General features: G+C 41.6%; 1 protein-coding gene across 4 annotated transcripts in view; it reads right to left on the reverse strand.

Annotated features, from left to right (window-relative positions):
- LOC310895668 (uncharacterized protein) overlaps positions 1-22,856 on the reverse strand; it is an 88,148-nt gene that overhangs the window by 32,990 nt on the left and 32,302 nt on the right. The window contains exons 11-22 of one of the 4 annotated variants that reach the window (XR_014580853.1): positions 17,645-17,858; positions 15,278-15,526; positions 14,069-14,208; positions 13,864-13,986; positions 11,572-11,682; positions 11,242-11,295; positions 8,825-8,983; positions 7,662-7,714; positions 5,623-5,749; positions 3,524-3,997; positions 2,181-2,273; positions 1,855-1,942 (exon numbers count right to left, since the gene is read on the reverse strand). Coding sequence is in view for 2 of the 4 variants with exons in the window: in XM_083827200.1 (XP_083683326.1) it covers positions 2,181-2,273; positions 3,524-3,997; positions 5,623-5,749; positions 7,662-7,714; positions 8,825-8,983; positions 11,242-11,295; positions 11,572-11,682; positions 13,864-13,986; positions 14,069-14,208; positions 15,278-15,526; positions 17,645-17,858 (1,797 nt within the window). In the remaining 2 variants the exon portion in view is untranslated. Of the gene's footprint in view, positions 1-1,854; positions 1,946-2,180; positions 2,274-3,523; positions 3,998-5,622; positions 5,750-7,661; positions 7,715-8,824; positions 8,984-11,241; positions 11,296-11,571; positions 11,683-13,863; positions 13,987-14,068; positions 14,209-15,277; positions 15,527-17,644; positions 17,859-22,856 lie in introns of all 4 variants that reach the window. The other 3 variants (XR_014580854.1, XM_083827200.1, XM_083827199.1) reach the window with 3 other exon arrangements.

Below are 22,856 nucleotides of genomic sequence, written 5' to 3' on the forward strand. Positions count from 1 at the left end.
TTATCGAAACGGATGAAATTTCATCTGCTGCACTGGGTCACAACAGAACATTTCGTTAAAGCTTCATTTAACTCTTTGTTTCCAAGCAAGCTTTAAATCAACATTTTCACTGGTCGATACAAGTACAAACAGACAGTAGCTGACTGAAATCTGACAGTCCAACGTGGAATGGAAATAATACAATTTGATTAAGACGCGATGCCCAATCGAATCAGATTTCTAAAGCTCCTCCTTCCGTAGCAGATGACTCAAATCTACTCCAGTAACTGTACAGAAGTTTGTACTCGGAGCAGCAATCCGTACGGTATTTTCCCACAGATGCTGAATATTAATTAAATAATAAAAACTCAAGACAATTGAACAACTGTCTAATTTTCTATAATCTTTGTTCAAAATGCATCGGACACAGGACAACTCCTTATTTAAAAGGTGGCAATTTTAACAGAAAAGACAAGCTACTAATACAGAAAGACTAAAGGAAATGCATCTTAAACAGCAGCTCAAGTTGCTTGTAAATCTACCTTGAACATAGTTGTTTTGTGGTTTGTTTGTTGGTTTTTTTTTTTAGTCAAAACTGAAGTCTTTGAACAATGTGGATTTAGATTCTGCTTCTTTTAAACCGATAAAGAAAGTGAATGTCACTTCACTCAGAGGTCTTTCCTTAAACAAAATGCACAATGTATTTTCTCTCACTTAGCTCTTTCCAGTAGAGAAATGTGCTGCCTTCTTAACAAGTATGTAAGTTAGAAGAAGACTTTTGGGAAAAGATCAAATTCAATAAAGCCCTTTTTCTTAAAAGATATCTTTTCCACAGACACACTTTATGAAACTGTTGAAAACAATTGCAATTGCTTAAAAACAAAATTCAGAAAAGGGTTTTTAACGTAAAACACTCCACTGCTGTTTGCAGTTTAAATTTTAATCCACAGGAGCCATTGTAAGCTAAGGCCCAAAGATTCGCAGCTTTCGCCATGAATTTGGAACTGAAGCTCTTTCCTATTCTTTCTTCACCTGGGCTGGAGGTGGGACAGGAGTGTTGAGTTTTACAAACATTTCCTTTTCAATTCCACAAATTGTATTTACTTAAAATGAAACACCGATTATCTGGCTAATTCTCTTAGTACCTCATTTACAATTACATCCTAACACGTAAAGGAGATGCAACCCATCTGCTTTTCATCTTGCAGTTTTACTTCCAGCAACAAACACCACTTAGAATAGAAGGGGGCAGATGCACCCTAACAAACGCAGCGCTTAATGTAATGCTCTCCTACATTCATATTTATAGCAGATACTCTATTAACCATAAGTCGTGTGTTGGTTTTTTTTTTAATAAAAAATGCTAGCGTATTTTTTGCAGCATCTTTTTAAAAGGAGTTCATTATCTCTCCAGGATTTTTTAGAACGTCTAAGACGCTTCCTTCCTTTAATACGTGGGCAGTGGTGAAGGGACCACCAGCAAAATCTTTGACCTCCTCTTTCTGTGTGTTGATGTTGGTTGAGGTGGTGGTGTCTTTTGAAACAAAAGAAAACAAAAACAGCTTTCACAATGTGACCTAGTTAGAGCAGATTATACTCACTTTTGTTAGAAACAAGAATTTCCAGCTTTCATGCTTCTCACATAAGAATCTTCACAAATTCTACTTACTTTGCAATGCTTTATGATTACAAGCAAAACAAAAAGCAACAAAACAAAACAAAAATTATAAAAGCAGATCTGTCACTGGAAAAATACTGCAGAAGTCCAACACTGCCTGGAATTGCTAGCATGCGCAGACAGGACAGATTGAAGATTTAATAAAGAAAAAAAGGAAAATCAGCACTTCAGATCTGAAGTGCTAAAGTTTCAGTTACCTAGGGTAAGAAAGGGCGTCACTGGAGTACCACTGGGTCCAGAAAGTTCTGCCGATTTTACAACGGGAACACTAAATGTAAACCCAATCTGCTATGAACAAGAGAGGTTTTTCAGATTCTCAAGCCACAGGAACTTCAATCGAATGCACACACAAAACCAAATCTGAAAGCTGCTCTTCACATTTGTAGCACGCATGCTGAATGACAAATTATAAGCCAGAAGCCTACATACTTTTCTCCATCAAGGCAGATTCTGCTTTAGTGTTCTGCAACAGCCTACTAAATGCCTAAGAAAAAAAGTCAAGCTCCTTTATTATTTTACTTACAGAAGACGTAGGTAGCACTTCTGCCTCAGTAGATTTCACAACTGGAGATGAAAACGCGAACTCAGGACTGCTAACAGTACTTGTTGGTTGTATCTGTATTTTCAAAAGAATTAAAGGTTTATATTTAAGAGCAACAACTACCTGAATTCACTACCCAACAGAAGTCCCGCAGTGACGTCGAAAAACCTGATGTTTGAGTTATTTTGCAGATAAAAGTAATAATAAAACACAGGGAAGTTTCCAAGTGGGTATAGGACAATATCTTCAAAACCAAATTCCAGAAACTGAGAGGAAAAGCTGGAGATGCTACTTAGGTCTAAATGCACGGAAAAGCAAGCCAGGAAGCTGAAGAACGGCAAACTCAGCCCAATGATACTCCAAGAACTTCAGCAAACACCTCAACATGTTAAAGCAGCTGTCTACTTCAAACCGTACAAAAAATATTTCAAGTACTCTGGAACAGATTAATGTTTATTTTATTGCAATAATATGCCAATTATTGCACCCTAGGCTCATTCTATGTGAGGCTTATATGACCACGTTACCTCTAATTTAATAACTTAAATAAAGTTGTGGTTTAACCATTGCAGGCAACTAAGCACCACACAGCCACTCGCTCACTCCCTCCAAATGGAACAGGGAAAAGAACTGGAAGTAAAGAAGTAAAGTTGTTAAATTTGAGGTAGCATTAATGACTCATCGCATGTAATGGCTACCTGGAAAGACAAATGCCATAACCCTGTACATACTCCCTACTCCTTCCCCTTCTTTCCCCCAGCATTTATTGCTGAGCACGATGCTAAATGGTGTGGAATATCCCTTCGGTCCTCTGGGCTCCGCTGTCCTGGCTGAGTGCCCTCCCAGCCTCTTGTGCATCCCCGACCTCCTCGCTGGCAGGGCAGCGTGAGACACAGAAAAGGACTTGTCACTGTGTAAGCACTGCTCAGCAACAGCTAAAACACCAGTGCCTTACCAACACTGTTTTGCTCACAAATCTGCAACACAGCATCATCTAGCATCATCTACTACGAAGAAAATTAACTCTACCCCTGCCCAAACCACTATAAATAACGTGGCATAAAGTCCACACCCCCCTTCCCCCGCAGACTTCCACAGCATTTGAAGCAGTTATACAATCACGTTAAATGGGAGTTGGCAGGCTCTAAGACTGAGAGAAGCAGAATCAAAACATTTATGCCTTTTCCCCAAACTGGCATACAACCCCAATTCATTCAGCTGCGTAGAAACTAATATTTGTTAGTTTCATGAGCACCACAGAAAAAGTCAACTCGCAATAAAGCAGTATACTCATTGTAAACATTATTTATAGCATAAAGATTTACCTTGCCCGCCGCCGTCGCTGCTGCATCTGCCATGCCTGCCGCCTCCGTTGAATTTGCCACGCTTGTCGTTGCCACTGTTGACTTTGCCTTGTCCTTTGTCTTCAGTAGATATGGCATGCCCGCCGCCATTATTGGATATGTCAAGCCTGAGGGCACTGTTGAACACGTTATGCCTGACGTCGCCGTTGTATATATCATGTCCTCCACCTCCTCCTCTGATAGATCTGTCAAGTCCTCCACCTCCGATGGATCTGTCATGCCCTCCACCTCTGATGGATCTGTCATGCCCTCCACCTCTGATGGATTTGCCATGCCCGTCGCAGCTGCTGGAGTTGCCGTGCTCATTGCTGCTGTTGAAACAGCGCTCGGTGACGCTGAGACAGCGCTACTACCAACGAAACTAGAATTGAACTGAGGCAGCGATGCAGCACTGATGGGTAGGGGTATTTTCGGTAGCACTGGTTCCTCCACTTCCTAAAGTTGCAAATTTTAATTTTTCTTATACAAGACATACTACTTTCTCACCCCATCGCACCCAATTTATTAACAAAATTAAATAGAACAAAAATCCATACAAATTAAGAGAAAGCAAGTTTCCAGAAGAAATCCCGATCTCCCCACCTCTGTCTACCACGTCATTTTAATTTATGGCAGGCCTGCTTCCACATTATACTCTATTCAACAACTGTACAGCAAGAACACTGAAAGTTAACTCAAAACCTGTGCAGAACAGAGCGGCGCAGATCACATTTTTTTTCTTTCTTTTCTATACTTTAGTCATCAAAGCTCTGGAGAAGCATCATCCTTTCTAACTACCCTCGCATGGCTTCAATTAAGAGTACACTCTCAAGACAAGTGAGAAAGTGTTCCTCTTGCAAAATTAGGCAGGATAGCTGCCAAAGTTTCCAAAGTCACTACAGCAGGGAACGTGGAAAAAGGTAATGTTTAAAGAAGCAGGTAGGTTCAACAACCAAACTAAACACAAAAAGCACCAAAGAAAGTCAGACTAGCAGCACGGAAGATTGTGTTCTGGTAAATACAGTCTATACCATGTATCAGGATGCAAATATAAAAATCAGAAAACAGCCTCCTAACAACTTCAGTTTTCATCCCTGCCACTTACTTTATTTGATTACTAAGATTGGATGAGTTATGTTTTAAATGGCATAGAAAATCTGACCAAAATTTGTACAGTACTATCATGATCTACTTAGAAATGACTAGGCAGGGATGTAAGTTGGTACTACTGATATTCAGTGCATCCTGTAGCTTACATCTGTTTCACAGTTTTGATTTGAAAAGTTTATGGAACTTTTGATATTTGGACCATTATTTTATTTGTGTTACAGGAATAAACAACAGTGTTTATGATTTCTTTATATTGCATCATCCGGAAGTCCCATTTAATGGTTTGAAACTTAAATTAACTTAAATACTTAATATTAACTTAATATTAATTAAATACTTAATGTTAACGTAAATACTTAAATTAACTTACAGGCAGCTTATATAACATCCAATAAAAGAAAAAATAATCTGAATATTCATGGTCATAGTTTTATGGAATAGATTTTTCCTATTAAAATGAGAAAAAAACTCTCTCACAATGAGTTTGGTGAGTATCAAAAACTGAGTCATCGTTAGCAGACATGCAGAATGCTGTCTTCTACTACTCTTTTTCACACTCTTGGCCTGTATCTTTCTGTATGACTTAAATATGAAACCAAAAATTAAGCTTTTTTTTTCTTTTTATACTTGGCACTCGTTTCAAGTATCATTCCTGTAGAAAAACTATACAAACCTTCACCAAAACATTACTTCTCTTCTTAGGACTCATTCATTCAATTGCTAACGAGAAATGTTATAGTTTGAAGAATCTCCAAGGTAAGAGAATTAAAAATTTCAAAATTACATAAGCAAAGTTCAGGTATTCAAACACAGGAAATCAATTGGAGCCTGCTCTGAAACCCACAAGAAAACAAAAACAATGCAAAAATAAAGCGGTATTGTTATAATTTACTATGATGCAATAAAACTGACACACTTAGCTAGTTACTTCAGTAAGCTCAGTGACAGCAATTAATTTAAGAGTCACTTACCTGTTCTTGTACAGCTCTTGATAAATAGTGTATTCCTCTTTCCCTTCTCATTTTGCCGCCTCCGCTACTCACTCCTGAAGACAGACCATTGGACGCAGCAGTACTGAATTTGTAGCTGGTCACATTGCTAGCACACGACAGTACAGAAGTTGGGGGAAACAAGAGAAAAAAAAATTACCAGCCAAATTGTTTTTTCAAGATATTAGAGCTGTTATTAGTCCTAGAATTGAAACCTGCTGATCAGAAAAAAACTAAAGCTGTCTCACAAGTTGCTAAACGCTGGTAAATACTTGATGTTCTAAATAGGAAAAACTTTATTAACAGCAGCAATGAAAAGGACATACATAAGTGCACCGTTCACATGGGAACAATGACTAAGCCAGAAGACCTGAAATAGAAGAGCTGATTTAGATTGTTATTTTCCAGTGCTTCCTTTAAATAGGACTGGTTCTCTGATTCTGCGATGCACGTGTATCTTTTGCAGGGATATAAAAGAACAGCTCACAAAAATACAGAAAGAGTGCACATATGCACACATACACATGGGAAACACTGCCAACAGCTCTGATAGAATAGGGACGCCTTAGACTTGTGTGGCAAGGTAATATGGCCTAAGCTTCAGAAGCAGCTCTGGCTTTCATGTGGCCATCAGCAGGAACAGCAGAGGTGTTTGGGTATGCCAACATTCCAGAAGTCTTTTCAGACATGAATACAGATCCCTTTTGTAAGGCATACAAAGGCATTTTTCTGGTACTTAAAAAAGCCTAGCTCAAAACCAGAAAGATATCCTAATCCAAGAGCAAATGGGGAAAAAATAACCCAAACCAGAAGTGGAATAGGGAATAACTCTAACAAAAGTACTATGGCAAGAAAATGAAGTATGCCTGGAAAAACTGTGACATCAAAGCTTATCTTGCAGCCAATCAGTCAGTCAGTACAAAAGTGCATTAGATCGCACTGGAAGACACCAGGTCAAACTCCCACAATACTGAGGAGGAGAACTGGTCTAAACTTGTCAAATACTTGACAACAGCCTGCTTAGCACTGTGACTGCATAGAGGAAGACAGATCCCTAAGGCATATGCTCAGACTTTTCTCTAATCCAAACTGTCAATCCATTAGAATTCTGAAAAAAGTCTTACATCAAAATAGATCTTCATTCAGACAACTATCGCTTGCCCGTAACAGCCCATATTCCTCTTTCTGTTAACACCTGTGAGCTTCAAGGGGGCAAAGACAGTTGTCAGCCTTCAAGCAAGTCTAATCTACAATTGGACTCAGGTTTAAAATATATATACACACACACACACACACGTAGATATATAGCATTGGTGGGCCAGAGATTTACTGAGTATTCCAACTCAACTGTCCAAAGGGACTCTTGCCAGCAGATCAGTGTGGTGCTCCTGCTCCAGAACATGGCACTCAACAGAGACCAGCATCACAAAAACACTACCACCACTACCTACTCTACAAACAAAAGGCAGGGTATTGCAATAAACTTTGTGAACGAAATCAAAAGCAGTATGAGTTTTCTGTATCTCCTTCCTAAATGGAGAAGTAGAAAGGAGTTCTAACAGAGACAATTTAGAACAGTTTGAAAAAAGCATAATTAAAACCCAGCACCTGATTGCACCTGTACCAGAACCTTAAAGCCAGTCGCTTCCACCCCTAGAAAGAAAAACTTAGGCCTCCAATAGCAAAGATCCTTTCTGTGGATACAGCATTATAACGTGCCTCGTTTCCCATCTTCGTATCCTACTCAGAAGATAAACTCGGGATAAAAAGTGGTGTATCAGTAGTTTTATTCTTGCTCATCTTCCTTCCTTTCATAAAAACAACAATTTTCTCAGTTATATTGATCTTCAAACACAATCCAGACTTTGCAGCTCCCTCAAAATACAAAATTTTCATTGGATTTCCCATTCCTTTTACTGAGAACTGTCACCACCTTTCCAAAAAGACAGGCATGCAGACCGTACTGAAAAAGGAGATTTCTTTCTTCCTTCAAGTAAGTTTTAAATTAATAGATGTCATACCTTTCAGATGGTTCTGCTCGCTGTTCTGCAGGCAAAGTCTTCTCTCTCATCCCCTGCAAGTTAAGTTTAGTTCAAGAGTTAGCTGACTATGTACAGAATACACAAAGTACCAACAACCACTTAATGTGTTTTTTTCTGGTTTTTATTTTATTTATTTATTTTTAATTTTATAGCACTGAATACACCTCACCTACTTAACGTTGTTCCCTAATTCAGCATTGTGGGTACAGTTCAGTTAAATTTTGGGGCTAAAGTAAGCATCACTGCTTCACTCAGCATTGAGGACAAACTGATAGAACACTAAATCAAATTTATCAAATCCTCTAACAAAGAAAGTAATTAATTTAAACAAAATAACAAAAATTGTGCGTGTGGGGGGGAGAGTTTTCATCAAAACTTGTGTTTACCAACCCCGTAAAAGGGACATACTTTTCTGTTTTCTATCATTTATCAACAAACAAGCAAAAAAAACCGAAAAAACTCTACCCCCCCAAAAAACTAAGCAGTTGCTGCTACATTCATTTTAGAACTTTACCAAATGGAGATTGTGCTGGCTAAACAATACAGAGATTGAAAGAGTTAAAAGCAATAAGCAACCAGTATTACTGTCCACTTTGATTTCCAGCCTAAAAAGCCCATACACTTAACACGTGGTCATTTGTACACTCAGACCGATACTGGAAACACAGATGTTTTCGCAGAAAGAGATGCCCATTTAATTTTATGGAAAATTTATCAGACTCCATCTACTCCAAAGCAATCAAAAACGATAACTCAGCACATTGTCAGAACTCTCACTTGGAGCACATAGCTCACCTGGAATAGTTTACACAGAACACGAGCATGTTTCATCAGTGACACCTTTGTGTACATGAGAATATAGAAGGAAAACATTTCTGTCTTTTAATATTCTTTCACTGAGAACAGGATGACTCAATAGCACATCATGACATCGTGAAAACAACCACAAGACACTGAGTGTTCCAAAAACAGAATTAAATCCATAAAAGCTCAATCTATTTCACAATGGTTCCCACTGCCTTAAAGCTCGCCTCAAACATACTATCAGTACTTTTTGCAAAGATAGGATAACAATTGGTTTGAGAAACATTCCAAGACTGGAAAAAAAAAACAGGCACATAAGGACTCAAAAATGTACTCACTTGGAACTTTGTGTCTACTCTCTGGCAAATTTTGCTGGACTCAGTAGTTGAAGTCGGTGATGGTTCAGAATACGGCGTATAACGCATCGGTTGACGGTTTACCGTTGGTGTCACAAGTCTCTTAACAGGTGGAGGCTGGAATGCATTCTGGGATTCCAGCTTTGAAAGGGAAACAGCAATCAATTTATCCTTACGTCCACCCAAATTAATTCCAATATTTATTGATGAAAACAAATTACAGAACTATAAACCTCCCCCCATCGGTCTTGGCACTCAGTGAATACAATTTGAAAATTCTGAAGACCGTTCAACTTGTAGAGGGAAATCACCAGAAAACCAGTAACGAAATCCATAAAGCTATATATAAGTAGCCAAAGTCTGACTGAATTCCATTTCAAAATTTGGCAGTTAGCTTCATAGACAAAATAATTCATGCTACCATAATTAAAATAACCCATGTTCCTAGAATATGCTCCTATCTTTTCCTCTGCCCACACTGTGATTTTTTTTTTCAGTAGCTTAATTCATTAATTTAACATTCGAAGTGTTAAGCAACTAATTATACAGGCTTCTGGGCTTCACATTCCCTACATTTTCCCTCTTCAAAGTTACACAAACAATAGAACACACTCAAAAAAAAAACACCTTGTCAATCTTACAATAATCTCATTCATTAAAATATGATCCAATGCTTTACATGTGCATTAGATGCACTTCAAGTAGTGGGTTTGACTTCCCTTTTCAAAGCATTTTCACAGACCAGAGTTAATTTTTAACACAGACCACTGCGTGTTCTGCAAAACTGACTTAACTGAACTGTCAGACAGAAAACAAAGCCTAAAGGCTACAAGATTTACCGATGGCTCCGCCTGCGGTCTTAAGGATCAGAAAATACAGTCTTAGGAAGCATGCTATTGTTCAAATCAATACCAACAGGAAATTTTTGTTTACGCTGCAGCTTTAATTTCACAGTATCTCCCAGCTCTTAGTAATAGGATTCACACTCTCTCTAAAGTATACAAAAATGCATCTTTCTAAAAAATATTACATTCAGTTTGAAACCTTGAATAAGACATGTTTTATGTAAGTTCACAAATCTACTTTGAGTGAACGATGGTTCATTGCTGGTTTTAAAGGTAAAAAAGAAAAATATTAAATCCCCCTAACTAGGCATTCAATACACCAAGAGCTATTCTGCCTGGTACAGTTCCTTGAAAAAAGAAAAATACCACATCACTGCTACCCACTGCAGAAGTTTAGCCCGAGTGCACAAGTGTTCCGTCAACCGCATGTTCACTTTAGCAGGAAAACACACGATCGTCTCCTCAGCAAATAATTGCTTCTCATCACGGGCTACCCTTCTCCCGCCACCATTATGAATTCTAGTATTATGAATAGACAATCTATCTCCTTTCACCCACTGACAGCTGCGTGCAACATTCATTTAGTGGCTGACAATTTCAGGCTCTCTCTTGCAAATCTGGCAGATCTTTCTTAATGCCTTATCACAGGTGTATTGCTATAATATAACTGAGAATTCACACCAGATTTGGTTTTAGTTATTTGGATAATATTTATGATATACTTCACTTCTCCATGCCCTTGTAATTTGGCAGATGGTGAAAAGATGGTCCAGGAAATCTGAGATGTTTGTAAACTCTGAAGTGATTGTAAACTTAATTATACATCCATCCAATCAAGGAATTAGCACAGAAACTTCTTGAGACACTGTCCCTTTGCTCATTAGAACAGAAGATGAAAAGTTTGCACATCTTGTTATTTCCTTTAGGCACCTGATCTTCAAGTGGTCATTTAAGGGCTTTGCAATTTAATAAGCCCAATGATACCCCTAACTAAAGTCATCAAAAAAGATGACTAGTTTTCATTTTTTAAACAAAATGAAAGGAAGTCATGCTTTACCACAGTATTATCACCAGTTCTGTGCTACCTCCAAATAGGAATTTAGGAGCGTAAGATTTATAGTGTCGGAAATTAACGATTTTCCTCGTCTTTACTTTGAATGGTGATAAAAAGCAGAAAAACTAGTTTTCTGTGCCCGAATGAACACGGAAGTCTGTACAAAGTCTATATGACCACTCAATCACCATTTTTCTATTTGTGATCATTTCTTCAAGAGAAAACTTGCCTCAACAGGAATTTTAATATGCAGCTTCACCCCAAGTTGGGGGACAAGATAAAACGACTTGGTGTGTTCTAGAGTTGTTGCTCTCAACTTACAAAGATAACATAATTCTTAACCTGAGTAATCTTCACAGCCCATCATCTATTGTGGATACATGCCAATATTAACTTGATTTGATGTCTATGTTGTCACTAAGGTTTGAGAAAATTTTTCTAATAGTGATAAAGCATTGAAAAAGTTATCTACCTCAGCTTAAGACATTATTGGTTCTTACCTTTCTTCGTTTGGACTGGAAGTCAGTAATATCCGGTTTATCTATGTCCGGAGGCTAAGGGAAAAAACAAAGCATAAATATTAGAGGGCAATTTTTTTTTCCTGAGACAGAGGGTTCCCTGCAACAAAAATGTGGGGGTTCATGGTCAACTTATACAACACAGCGGCAAAAGAGATGCCATTCTTTTAGCATCCTGTTGAAAAAATAGCGCACTAAATTAAACCGGCCACAACGTAAGGAAGAATAGTTTTATCTTTATCCTTTGATGGCACATTTACTAAGTTTTATAAACACATGAAGCAAAAACAGATTAAAAGATGTGCTATTTACCAACAAAGAGCTTGACAGCTTCTCCACTGCCTCCAAGATGCACCGTGCAGCGGTACTTAAGGTAGCGCGGGGCCGCACAGTTTCTTGTCTAGCTTTCGCTCTCTTTTGTGCCTGAAAAATTAGCATTTTAAGTGTTACAATGGTCAATTCTGAGCTAAGGAGGCATGTATTTTATGTCCCAAGGCTACACTGATGATACAATCAATATATTCCGATGACAGAGAAAAATGCAGTCACTGGGAGTTCAAGCCATAAAGAAGAGAATACATTCGGAGTTTAATGAAGTTTACCTTGGGCCTCAGTGCATCTTGCATGTGCTTGTTGCACGAGCAATAAAAGAACTCCGTACTTGTAAAAGGTCAAGACGGATGATGCTAGGACTGCTAAGGCCTCCGAAGCAGTAATCAGGGAAACAGAACTCAAGAAAAGGATTGTGGTGGTACAGAAAGCATTTTCAGTAACAACACAGACCTCAGAGTTTCACGATGGTCTAAGTGTACCATCTTAAAATCAGTGTATACAATCATAACCAGGAACTAGTTTTACTTCTCTCTTGCTTCCTCCCTTCCCCCAAGATTAAAGTTGGCTGCAAATCTTTGTCTTAAAAGATAAAGATCTGATTTAAACTGTAACAGATCTAAACATTACACTGAAAAAGTAAACTGTGTATTTGCACCACCCAACTTCAAATATCAGTCAAAAACTTCCTTTGGTGTGACTTTTTTTCTTCCCAGGTTAAACCCCTCATATAACCACCCTGTGCTTATCACACGATGTGAAGACAGGAAGCAGACCACGCAGCATGTAAAAACACAAGTGAGACTCACAGAACCACAGAATGGTTAAGGTTGGAAGTGACCTCTAGAGATCGCCTGGTCTACCCCCCCGCTCAAGCAGGGCCACCCCGAGCAGGTTGCCCAGGACCATGTCAAGTCAGCTCTTGAAGACCTCCAAAGAGGGAGACTCCACAGCCCCTCCGGGCAACCCGTGCCAGGGCTCCATCACCCGCACAGTGCAAAAGCATTTCCTGATGCTCAGACAGAGCCTCACGTTTCAGTTTGTGCCTGTTGCCTCTTGACCTGGCACTGGGCACCGCTGAAAACACAATGGCTCTCTATGCTCTTTGCACCATCCATTCAGGTATTTATATACACCAATAAGATCCCCCCTGAACCTCCTCTCCTCCATGCTAAACGGGCCCAGCAGTCCCTGCCTCTCCTCAGAGGAGAGGTGCTCCCAGTCCCTTGATCATCTTGGTGGCCCTTCGCTGGACTCTCTAGTACCTTGCTGTCATTCACAGCAAGCAGCAAGAAGCAAGCTACTCTCTCCTTTAAAAGCCTAGTATTTTGGTTCCTCTTTTTACTATAATGCAGTAATATTGTAAAAAACAAAAATAGCCGACCAAAGAGGGTTCCCAGCTTTGCACCACAAGGTTTCAAGGTTTCCCGTAAGTGAGGTACTTGTACTGCCCTTTTTCCGTTGCAGAAATGGACTGTCAGAACAGAGCCAGCAAACCCGCGTTTTCATTTTCTTAAAATTCCTTTTGATTTATTGATAAAAGTCACTTTCATTTAAATACATTCCTACCAAACCTGATTTGATTTTCCGTTTCGATTCAGCTCTAGCTAATCAGAGTTGTCAGCAGTTTTTATTTGCTATTTCCAAGAACTCTTGGGGGCAAATAACTCTCTTCAAGAACTATATGAATCCTTCAAAACAGAAAGCATGTTACTGCTTATCTTGAGACTGCATTTAGTCCTGCATGCCTCTGTGTACCAGAAGAACAAAGGATCAGCAAAGTTGATTTTAGATATTTTCAAAGACTGCAGGCTTATACAACATATCCATAGCATGAATGTAGGCATGCTTGGAAAAGAAGATCCACAGATAAATATTAGCCAGGTTTGACTACAGTAGCTTTTGCTACCATAAACACAAGTTTTCAAAGTTAGGCTGTCATTGGTTTTTTTGCATCATGTTATTTTAACGTAATGTAGTCAGAGGCAGACAATGGCACTTAAATGGAATTTTTTGAAAGACCTAACAACAGAGGAAACCCCAACTACCAACAACTTGCCCAAACTGTCATTCTTGTTCTTTCTGACAAGTATTACCTGTGGTAAAAACCGTTATAAAAGAATTTAAACAGAAATCAATCTCGTCTATTTTTGTAGACCAAGAGGGCAGAAGAGCAACTGTTACCACATATTCAGCTCCCTGCTCCAAGCTCCTTTGGCAGTGCTGCTTTTTTTATTTCCATCACTATTTCCCACTACACTACTTTTCTCATACCCGACAAGGTTCTGTCTCTCGCTGCCTAGATCTTGCAGCTGCACCACCATAGGCCGTCTTTCCGGGGTAAAATGGAGAAAACCCAAGCTGCTTTTCCTTAAAAACAGACGTGCTTCCACATGCCTACGGAAACACAGTACGATAAGTGGATAGAAAAACAGGTACACATTCAAACTGATTAAAAGAAATACTGTGCAGTACTTACAGGACACAGTCCTCCAAAAGCAGATAAACCGAATGCAGGTTTCTTAGAGCTAGCTGCAGAATGCTGCGAGAGGGAATGAGTTCTTTCATCTTCTGTGGGCCAGAGCAGTGACGATGAAGTATTTTTTAAAACTGCAACATCTGCCAAAATGACGTATGCTAGATGTAAATGCCTCTAGTACGTACAGAACTTTAACAATAAAGATCACACTAATTCAAGTTCTTCAATACAGAAAAATAAGCATGACTTCAGCTTCTTTAAATAGATCAACTTCACGTACAGACTGAAAACCAAGTATCACCTACAAACTTGAAAACTGTTCACAGAGCTGCAAGTAGTTTTCAGCAATCTTACCAAGTTAATACTGTGCTTCCAATGCAGATTTTTTTTCCTTCATGCTAAGATAAAAGAGGACCGCATAAACATCAGTGCATTTGTACAGACAAAGCTTTTTTCTATGTTGGTAAAAGGCTGGAGGCCAGCACAGATCATAATCGCACAGGTTTTAAACCTGGAAGATTCCCCAAAGGCTGCTCTAAGAGTTAACGATCTTCTGCCCATGTATGTTTTACGAAGACACACCAGAAAGTTCTAGTGCACTCAGGTTATATTGCTAAAGCCCAGCAACTCTACTCTCAGCTGTACAAAAGTTCTCTGGAAAACCTGCTGAGCACACGTCAGTCCCTGTCTCTATGGGGGACTAGAAAAAGCTGCAAACCTGCTGTTCGCCCTTTCAGCGAGAAGACCTAGGTACCAACCTACATCGACACGATGCTTATTTTTTATTTTAAAATGGTGTGCTTTGCTCAATGAATTTGGCAAAAGACATGAAAGTATTGACAGCTGAAGCCTTCTACCAAGAAAGGTCTGAGTCACTCTTCTAGACAATCAGCCTAGTTGTCAAGCTACGGCAAGTCAGCCTGATTTCCTACCGTCCCAGTTCAAAATTTACATATAACCTAGCTGAATGTGTATATTTCAGCATCGACTCTTTCTAACATCAGGGTATCATAAACGTATTCCAAAGCACGCTTCTATTAAAAAGGTGATAGGATTATATACTTCTAAAACACTAAAAATTCAATTTAATTCTCGCATCCAAAGTTGACATTCACCTATTTTATTTACTAAGGTGATGTGGAATATTAAAGAACGCAAGGTACTTCACGTTAAAAAAAAAGTCAATTAAACAGAGAACACAAAAATCACCTTCAGCAGATGCTCTAGAGGAGGAATCACTGGTTGTTGAGATGTTATCATCGTCTTTTTCAGAGGTAGAATCTTCTATTTCTTTTATGAAGGACAGCCTAGGACTGCCAATGCCAAATATAGAAGATGTCGAGGGCTGACAAGGTGGGACAGGAGAATCCAGCATGGTATAATTCAGATGGCTCAAACGAAGAGAGGGCCTTGTTAACACAACTGGGAAGTTCAGTGCTGATCTACTTGTGGATGGTTCTAGACAAGAACAGGGAGATAATTAGCTTTGCTATAGACAAGCTCACAGAAGCCAAAAGCTGTTTCCTATCGACAGCCATGCTATTGCCAAGTTCTAAGGCAAAAAGAGAGAAGCCAAATTTAACTTCTTCCTCACCCAGATACGGTTGCATCTGTCTGGCTACAACAACACTGCTTGCGATACACAGTATTAATGTTGCATCCAGAAGTAGTTAACTATGAGGTTTTACAACACCACATTCTGACCCCGTGCTCAAATGCTCTAACGCTGACTTGGCCGTTCACTAAATCAAACATATATACTCCTTCTCCCATGTACAGCTTGCAATAAGCTTTACAAAATTTGAGATTACACGGTAAATTACAGATAACACTGCAGCTTCCATAATATTGGAACAAAGGTTATATTAATCTGAATACACAACATGAAAATGAACGTTTGCAGTACTTTTTTCCCAAGTTCTTCCCTATCAGCTCACGTTAGAGGCAAAACATCATCTCCTACCCATTAACTATTGGGATTTTGACCCAAGGGACAAGGATGTTGACCCAAGTAACCAGATGAGCATTTTTCCCTCTTGAAGCAAAGGGTCTGCAAACAATGCCAGTGGCCTGGAATAGGTGGCCTTGAAGTCTATCTTGCTAAATGAATGGAACTATTCATGGGTATTTTGCCTGATGAAAGCCTACTGTCTCTCCCAGGAATCTGGGCAATTCAAATGACTTTGAGCCACTATCCTCTTGATACTTGAACTGAAGCTTAAACTAGTTAGTTCAATCTTCATAACCACTGCAGTACCACTAATTAGCTCTCCAAACCATGAGCAGATTTTTAGGACAGCACCGTTTGAGATACAGAAAGTTCTTCAGGCGGAAGGCCACCCAATATAGGCTCCAGCACAATGATACCTCAGAAATGAAGAGACACATTGGTTTCAAAATGTAGTAATAATTAAAAAAAATAATCTTATTCTTAAGCATAGTAACACCCACGGACAGCAACATAAGCTGCATAAGGTTCGAGGGTGTCCGCCTGCTCCTGATCTCCTGGAGTTAGCAAGCTTGCAGTGCAGCTGTTCTTACTGACAGCTCCTTTCACGCAGTTACATAGGAAAGCCAACATGTGTTCCTCAGTCACGAAGACCTTCTCTATTCTTTTCTCCAAACTCATTCCCAAGCTACAGCTACACACAAAGCCATCAATCTCCTTGTTTACAATTAGATGAGATTGGAGGCAAAGATATTTCCTCCTTATTTTTTGATTCTGCCAACAACAGAAGCAACTGACTTTCCACATTATCTATGGTTACCTACGCACGCTCAGACAAAACTTCTTTACTTATTAAAAGCTGACTTCCCCAAAACAGCTAATTTAAGAGAAACTCAAATAAGAATAGATGCAAATTTATACAACAGGACTACAGGAACAGTGAAAGGCGCTGGATATAAGACAAATTAATCTTTCATGAGGTAAAGGAGTTGCAAACCTCGTTGCCAACGGTCAAATACCTTTTCAAAGACACCCCCTCCCCCCGCGTAGACCTTAAAGTTATTGAATATTTTAAGGATAATAATCTCATAAACCACATCCGTGCACAAGTTCCCCAGTTCACCATCAAGTTAACAAGGAACTTTACTAAATTGATCAAAGCCCAAAACAAAACAAAACAAAACAAAACAAAACAAACAAAGTCGGGACACGAGACGGAATTTTCCTCTGCCATTCTAGCATCTAGTCTTTTGTTTCGAAGACTGCAAAACAAATTAATTTTTTTAATTGCCTTAGGCAATTAGACAGATTTTCATTCCATATCTTTTAAAAGATGGAAAATGCAACCCAGCACACTTGCAAATGACTTATTTTCAGCATTTAGCACCTGGCTAATAGAGTACCTAAAGTTAACTGATGCCTTCCAAGAGCATAAGATGTATGCTTTGTAACTGTGTATACAGTTTAAAGCTAAGACGGTTTCACAAACAGTTGTTTCGACTTTTTTGTTTGTTTTTTTTTCATTCTGTCAAAACCCTCATTCCAATTTCCTTTTGAAATTCAGATTCAAAACTAGAAATCTGTGAATAAATACAGATGGCCAGAATTCCAAATGAGTTTTTACATACCTCGTCTACTTATTCTTGCTGGTTCAGGCGTGAATCTCTCATCGATTATGGTATCTTCATCTGCATAATCGTGGTGATAGTTTACCGGAGTCTCCTCCTGGTTTGCAGATTCATTTCTGTCTACACACTCCTCCTCACGCTTATTGAAATACTTCTGCAGCCAGGCCGGTACAATATTTCTCACAGTTTCTGTCATTCTGCTAATTATTCCCTGCTTGAAAGAAAAAACAGTTGTTTAATTACAGAAACACAGTCAACAGCATATGCTGGGATACCACCTTCCACGGACCTTGAAGACAGATATTATACAGCAAATATTCAGAAGACGACGACGAGGTTGATCCCTGGCATAGGATCGCTACACTTCTGGTAAACCTTAAATTCACCTAAGATTGATTTACAACTACCTATCACTTTCTGCACTTCCAAGTGACCTTGGCAAAGTTCAAAGTTTTGAAACCTCTGCCAAAATTCACCAGCAGGTCGTCAATCTGCAAGGCTATCAGGAAACTCTACGCCTGAACAGCTCCTGACCTACAGACTTGTTCCAGGACTCTTCCTCTTCGCACCCTCACGTGAAAACCAACTAAACCAGAAGTTCAGCAACTATCTACTGCGACAGTCAGGACCATACTACCCATTAAAATCAGTGAATCTAAATATTTTCAATTTTAGTAATGCTGAATTGCAGTGACTATACGCACAAAAAACAGTTCTGCTCTCAACAGTCAGGCTAACCCAGAAGATGTCCTGGAAGAAACACAGCTATAGCTATAGCACCAGCACCTCCTCTTGCAAGAGCCTTCTAAAGCTGTTGCCGTATTTTGTAGAAGACTGACTCTGCAGCATACATCGGGTACGATCGGAGAATTCCCACCTGACCGAAATCCCCAGGAACTACGGTTAAATAATATCCAGAAAACTGACAATCATGAGCTAGGCATCCTGCTAATCATCCCTCCTGCAGGTAGGGGGAAAAAAAAAGTAAAATAGATCCAGGACTAGTTCCCAGGAACTTCAAAGCTGCTAACTATACTGTCTACAGTGCCCAGGCACCTTCAGAGCTTAATGGTAAGAGACAGAGGGTTTGGTGGGCTGTAATTATGATCACAACCACACAAAACACATCTATTTAAGTATTTCTAAGAATCGACTTATCGACTAAAGTTGTAGGGGGAAGGATGAGAAAAACAGCGGGGTAGGGATCAGAACCAGAGGTATAACCTCACAAAATCGCATCGGTCGCTTTCGTGCCTCCCCAACTGCATCACTGAGAGACAATTAACATTAAGCCACAGAACCTTCTGCAGAGTGGACATGATATCGAAAATAAACTGAAATTAATTGACAAATGCTCTAAGCAAGCTATCTGCTCAAAGCTCGCCCTTTTACGTTATGAACATTTGCACGATTCGTCTGGTTACAAAGCTAACTGCTATAATAAATGCACACATGTAACATCGATCAGTTTGTCTATTTATCAATCATTAAAATTCTTCCCCGATAAGTTACTGTTAATTTGATCTGCGCTGGATGTGCAGCAGCCATTCTCTGTGCAGAATCCCCCAGATATCCCCACGCACGTGTTTGCTCTGGCACACTCTTTAAATAAACCTACTGGAAAACACGCAGAGATAACAGACAATGGAAAAGTTAGAAAACCATCTCCACTGATTATTTTTAATCCACGTGTAAGGTTTATCAGTTAGCTACACAGTGTCGGCACACGCAAGCTATGGCACTTTCAACATTAATGCACTGTTCAAGCCAGAGGTTTCAACGGTTGCTCTGTAAGCGTGGGGAATGTTTGCATTGCCCTTCCAGGCCAGCTTTAGATGGACAAGATTGATTGTCAATATATGGTATAAGGGACTTGGCATTTCTGCAAGTGATAAAAACCTAATTGAGCAGCTATCCACGCGTAGCGCTCCCTTGGTTTTGCATATGATAATCAATCCCCTCAGCTACGTTGCTCATTTAATAGCGGAGAGGTTTTGGCTGAACAAACGTGTGCAGAGGGCATCTCCAGAGCATCTCTCTGGGCGTCCTGACATTTCTTAGCAAAGAGCTGCTGGGAGGGATCTCGGCGCGTCCCCCCTCCAGCACGGGGATTTTCACACCCCGAATTGACGGACCGCTTTCACCGTCAACCTGCTGTACCCTACAGCACAAACGAGAAGCAAAGCCTGGCAGGTAACGTTCAGAGAATTGATGATGGGCTGAGGAGGGGTGCAGGGAGCGGGGAAAGCCCTGGGGGTGGCACTGGGGGTCCTGAGGGCAGCGGGCTGGGGGTGAAGGGGAGGGGGAGGAGGGGGGTAATGGGCTGGGTAGAGGGGTAAGGGGGTAAGTAAGGGGCTGAGGGGGTAACTGAGGGGGTTAGGAAGGGGCTGAGGGGGTAACTGAGGGGGTTAGTAAGGGGCTGAGGGGGTAACTAAGGGGGTAACTAAACGGTTGAGGGGGTAACTAAGGGGGTAACTAAGCGGTTGAGGGGGTAACTAAGGGGGTAAGGAGGTGGGTAGGGGGTAACTAAGGGGATAAAGGGGCGGGTAAGGGAAGGGGGTAAGTAAGGGGGTAACTGGTGGGCTGAGGGGGAAGGGCCCGCTGTGGGGGGGCCGCTCCTCACCCGCTTGCTCCTGGCACAGGGGGGCTTCGCGGCGCCCAAACGGTGGCGCCGCCTCTTCACCTTGCCGCCGGCCGCTCCTCCTCCTCCTCCTCCTCCTCCTCCTGCTCCTCCTCCTCCTGATCGGGCTCCTGGGCTGCCGCCCGGCGCCCCGCCGCCACCGGCCCTGCCACCGCCGGCCATGCCGCTGCCGGTCGCGCCGCTACCGGTCGCGCCGCCCGAGGCCATACCGCCCCCCCCCCGCGTTCGGTGCCGTCACGGGGCCCCCCCGCCCCCCGCCGCCACGCGCCGCGGGGCCTGCCCTGCCCCTCGTGGGAATAAAAATGTTGTTTTTGCAGAGTTACGTTGTTTAAAGGTAAGGAATGGGGTATTGAGGTGTGCTTGCAGCGATAAGAACGCTTAGCAGGCGACCTTGTAAAACGCAGACAACCAGACTCCGTAGAACAATTCGGGGAAAATCACGGTGTTGAGTCAAGTCAGGTAAGTGAAGAAACATCACCGCTTCAACCAGTAGAAAAGTCAAATTTGAAATTTAACAGGCCGGCAACTGAAGGCCATGCATTGTCTGGGAAGCATCAGACAGATTGTGACCCTGGATCACCCCCTCAGTGGGGAAACAGGGGAGGGTCCCGTCATCAAAAAGTATATAAACTGGGTTTTGGAACCAGCAGGGGCGCTCCTGCTCGTGGGACGCCCGCCACTGCGATCGCGAATAAATTCCTGCTTCGCTGAGCTCCTCGCCTGAGCCCAAGTTCTTGGCTACGGAGTGTTTCTCACACCCTCCCCCTCCCTCCCTCGCGCGCCCCCTCCCCTCACGGGAACGCGCGCCCCCCCCTCCCGCTGCCGCTCCCGTTCCTCGCCCCGCCCCGGTCCCGTCCCGGTCCCGCCGCCCTCCCGCTCCCGCCCTCAGGACCCGGCCGCCATAACGAACCCCGGCCCGGCCACCGTAAGCACGGGGCCAGGAGTCACCTCCAGAGCCTCCCCGCGCCGTGGCGCCGACCGCCGGTGTGCCGCAGCACCGCGCCGGGCGTGGGACGGCGCCCCGAGCCCACAGTGCTCGTCAGAAAAGCCCCGCACCGACAACCGATACCCCCGCACCGACAACCAACAGCCCCCACGCCGACAACCAACGCACAAGCGGTGTTTTAGGCCGGATTCGTGGCCCCGTTGGTCCGGGAAGCGGTCGTCACGCTAAATTCTACCTTACGGCAGGGGAACGATGGGCATCGTGACAGATCGCCGCCCCAGAAAATAAACACAGAAATAAATAATAAAAACGATAACGGGACGTGAATCGTGCCCTTAGTAACAGACATTGGGCAGTGAAATCACGGACTTCTGCAACAATCCGTGCTCAGGGAACTGACTAAAACCCCTCCTGCATTGGCCATGTAATAGCTAGGCAAACATCACATAATGCTTCCCTCCCTCACGTACACCAAAGCTATTAAGGCAACCATAGTAGTGTGATAACGTGATTTTTCTCCTCCAGATCAGCGTCAAAGGCAGCTACGCTAGGTTTGCTCATAAGTTCAAACGCTGCTTTATTTATTTATTTAAATGCCATTTTTCTTATTTAGAAGGATTTCCGTAGGGTGACAGGCCTTTAATGACACTCACGACTCAGAAACATTTGCCGATGCAGTCAAACGGTGTCTATTAACGCGAGGCACTGAAGTTAATTGATATTAAAAATGAGCCAAAACGAAAGGCAAGTATCTGCGTGTCCAGCAGAATGACAGCAATCATCACCATTTGATCAACCTTCCCTGTGAGTTCTATCTGCAAGTTACTTTGAGGTAGCGCTAGAAAGAAGCGGTTGGTCCAGAGCATCCCTGCAAAAAGAAACATCCACGGCTTAAGTACCGTTTACTCTTTTGGTATCCTTTTAAGTACTTTTTACCGGTTTCGGACTCCTGCCTTTTCCCGGCTCACTGATGACAGCATTAGTAGCCCCTCAAGCTACTGTCCTACAGCCTTTCCCATCAGTGAAGAGATAGGAAAAACCCCACTACTTCTTGGAAAAGAAAACCAGCAGGTTTTTGAATAAAAGCACTCTCTGTTGCAGCTAGGTACAACGAAAAGAGTTTATGAAATCATTACGGGACATTCTTGTAGAAAACTTCCTCAAGCTTGGAAGAAAAAAAAACATTTCAGCTAAGTAAAACAGAAAATAACTGGAAGAAGTGAAGTATGGCGGTGTTGGAAAAGTTGCTTCAAAGACTTGTTTAATTAAAAAGAAGGAAGAAAGCAAGATCCTACTGCAATCCCATCTTTGTCAAACTGATGGCGGGCACCAGTACGATGTGTTCAGCTAACACAGGCTGGAAGTTGTAACTGCAGCTGTGAAGTTTACCCAGTAAAAAGACTCCGCAAAGCATTCTAGCAGTTCCGATGCAATCACTGCTTCCTGAATTTGTGACTCACGGTTAACACGGCAGTACAGGAAGAAGTCTGGCATTCACTGTGCTCTTACGGTAGAGAATCTGCACTGCGCACACCATCCCAAGCCAGGTATGCGCTCCTAACAGGAAAGGACGATAGGCTGATAAGTCTCAGCAGAGGGAAAAAGACATCAGAGAACTACTTTAT

This window comes from Anser anser (genome assembly GCF_964211835.1).
Source record: "Anser anser genome assembly, chromosome: 2".
Taxonomy (NCBI): Eukaryota; Metazoa; Chordata; class Aves; order Anseriformes; family Anatidae; genus Anser; species Anser anser.